This window comes from Gossypium hirsutum, chromosome A10, assembly GCF_007990345.1.
Source record: "Gossypium hirsutum isolate 1008001.06 chromosome A10, Gossypium_hirsutum_v2.1, whole genome shotgun sequence".
Classification (NCBI taxonomy): Eukaryota; Viridiplantae; Streptophyta; class Magnoliopsida; order Malvales; family Malvaceae; genus Gossypium; species Gossypium hirsutum.
In genome coordinates, this window is record NC_053433.1 from 114,730,286 (window position 1) to 114,733,553 (window position 3,268).

At 25.1% G+C, this 3,268-nt stretch overlaps 1 protein-coding gene across 1 annotated transcript; it reads left to right on the forward strand.

Moving 5' to 3' along the window:
• The first annotated feature begins 1,817 nt into the window (after positions 1-1,817).
• LOC121207793 (bromodomain testis-specific protein) lies at positions 1,818-2,646 on the forward strand. Its single transcript, XM_041078176.1, has one exon. It carries the CDS (start codon positions 1,961-1,963, stop codon positions 2,297-2,299), a length of 339 nt encoding a protein of 112 aa, XP_040934110.1. The 5' UTR covers positions 1,818-1,960; the 3' UTR covers positions 2,300-2,646.
• The last annotated feature ends 622 nt before the right edge of the window (positions 2,647-3,268 follow it).

A 3,268-nucleotide genomic window follows, 5' to 3' on the forward strand; every position in this document is an offset into this window, starting at 1 on the left:
TTAAAATTAAGGTAGTCTTTTCATTTTCCGTTTACAGCCAATTCACCTAAACTCTTCTGCTGTTAAGTTATTTCCATTTTTAATTTCATAATTACTTTTTATTTTTTTATTTTTTTACCTTTGCCCATTGTTTAAAAATTTACAGCACAAAAGTAACATCTTTTACTAAAATAGATAATTTAGACTTGTGTACTAGTTTGTGATTCTTTTATATCATTTGTGTAAAATATAAATTCTCACGAAATTTATTAAATTTTTAAATATATATTTTTTTCTAATTTGTTCTTAGCAAATTTAAAATTTTTGATTTATTTTAATTTTGTGTTATTATCGTTTTTGGTCGATTTGTATTTTTTGAATCAAATCATTACGATTCGGATGATTTTAAATTATAATATCTTAAGATTGAAATATCAACTCCGAGTTTGAATGGAATTGAATATTAAAAGTATAATTGTGTTAAATTTGATTTTACAAGTCTCATAGAATCGAAATTCTAATTAATTGAATAAATAAATACTTAATTTCTTAAATAAACTTTTAAGTAATGTAAAAGTTTAAAAATTTAGGTAATAGTTATATAAGTATTAATATTTTTAGTAATAGTTATATATTATAATAATATTTTATGTATTAGTAATACACTAATTTAGTATATCGGTTTAAGGTTAAGTTAAATAATTAATTTCGATTTTGGTAATAGTTATATATTATATTTTTATATTATCATTAAAGTTTAATTTTATAGATTTTAATAGTTATTAATGTCTACTATGTCAGTTCAGTTATAAAATCGAACTTTATCAAATCTATTACGAGCTCAAATTTTTTCAAATTCGAATCATTACGAACTAAGATCTATTCGGATGTACTTTTGGAGCCTACTTTACCAACTTTAATATTATTTATATTTTTACCTAAAACTACTGTTTCCAAAGAAGAGCCATAATAATAATTTTTATCATCTTGTGTCACGTCAAAAAAATTTCCCTGTTTTTCTTAACAAATTTACAGTTACTGCTCCATATAAAGCCTAATGAGATTTTTACCGCATTTAAATTTTTTATTTTTATCTTCTCTTTTCTTCTTCTTTTTCATTGGAATCTCTGACTCAAGCCTCTTTATTGTAATTTTCAAACCCTTTTTTAGTTAATAAATCTCAATTGATCATGTTAAAAAGAATCATTTACTTTTGTTTATAACTGTAAATTCATAGCTAAACTGATAGACATTTACAGTAAAAATAGTGATTTACAGTAAATTTATTCTCTATCATCAAAATGGTAACTTATGACTTGTCATTCGAATCAATTCAGATAAAATCATTTCACATTCGATTTATTTAAGTTTGAGAATCCGGGTTTTTAATAAGTTATAATGGTTCATTCTTCTCCTAAGTATATGGTATTAGTTGATTTTGTCGATTTTCAATTTTACTAGTTGATCTGATCCAGTTTTTATAGATCATTTCGATTTACTTGTTTGAATTATTTTAAGTTCAGATAAATTATTGACTTTTTTTAAATCTTTGGGTTCTACTTGTAATTTATTTTCACAATATTAAAAAAAAACCCATTATTTATAAATTTTGTTTTATTTATATTAAAAAGCCCAATTCTTATTTTATCCAAAAATCCATAAAAAATTATAATTTAAAATGTATTCGTTTGGTGGGTCTGTCGAGGTAAAAGAAGGCCAGGTGATACCTACTGCCACACCCATCTGCTACCATTTTTATTTTTATTTTATTTTATTTTTACAATTTTCTATATTTTCTAACTTTTAATTATTATTTTTTTCCTTTTGCTCTTTAAATTATTATAAATAGTGACCCCAAATCCCTTCTCTTTTAGCCTTTACCACTGAGAAAAAAAAATTCACTCTTTTATCTTTCAAAAATACAGAACTTTGAATAGTTCATCTTTTTTAATTTCTTGGTTTTGGGTTTTTAGTCTCCGCCATGGATTCAACTTCAAGTGCAGCAGCACCAACGCCACCACCGCCACCGCCGAGCTTTTACTTCGACGACAAATGGAAGCTATCAAAGAAAGAAACTACATCATCATCATCATCGAAGGGACGTTCTTTATCATCATCTTCAACTTCAAATTCGTCATCATTCATGATCAAAACCACCCCGTCATCATCATCAACATCACCACCCTCATCATCAAAAACAAAAAGATGTGCTTTCACTAGGAAATGTGCTAGGCTATTCAAAGAACAAAGGGCTCGTTTTTACATCATGAGGCGTTGTGTTATCATGCTCATTTGCTGGCGCGAATACACTGATTCTTAAGTATTTTTAATGGAGGATTTAATGGCATCCAACCAAGCAAGCAAGCAAGAAGAACAAGAAGAGGAGGATATTATCAAGCTCTATATATAAATATATACACATGTATATAAAGATTTGGTTTTTTTAGGGTTTTAGAACTAATTAGAACTTAGATTATTAGGATTGTTTTTTGGAATTTTGTAAGAGGAATTCCAATCTCCATTTAAGTAGCTATGGGGTGGTTCTTAATGGAACTCTTACTCTCTTTTTTTTTTAATCAAATGGCTAATATTAATATAATCATAGAAAAATCCAAGTTTTATTTTTTATTTTTTTTAGGTAAGAGGTTCTTGTTAATTTCATCAAATGATTAATATTAATATAAATAGAGAAAATAAAATCCAGTTTTTTTTTAAAAAAATTTCAGTTCATATTAATTGCTGATTTTTATTTTCTGGGTTTCTTTGAGTTCTTGAGATCTAAGAAAGTAAAGAGAGAGAACTGTTGCATGTTTCTGACACAGATTATTATTTAATTATTTTCTATTTTTTTATTAATTTTTAAACAGTTTATTCTTTAAAATTATTTATTATTTTAATATGTTAGTCACATTTGGGACATGGGAAAGAGAGATTTTAAGGCTCCTTGGATCCCTTTGTATAAATTTGCAATATAACTTCTTATTTTAGTTGAGGATTAATGAGTTTGATGTCTTCTGATCTGATTTTGAGTTTAATTTTTATAATTATTTAAAATATATTATAAGTTTTTATATTTTTATAGTATTTTTATTTTCAGACCTTTTACTATTCAGATTCTATAATTTGGACTTAATTATTAAAACGATTAAATTTATTGATATGATATTTTGAAATAAAAAATTTCTCAGGTGAAATCCGAAAAGTAAAAGAGATTAAATTCCAAAATATAAAAGGTAGGATTAAGTTCCAAATTTATGAAGAGTGTTAAGATTTATGACATATTTTAACC

Coding starts and splice junctions, on each gene's coding strand:
- LOC121207793 (XM_041078176.1), top strand. CDS start 1,961: ATGGATTCAACTTCAAGTGCAGCAGCACCAACGCCACCACCGCCACCG.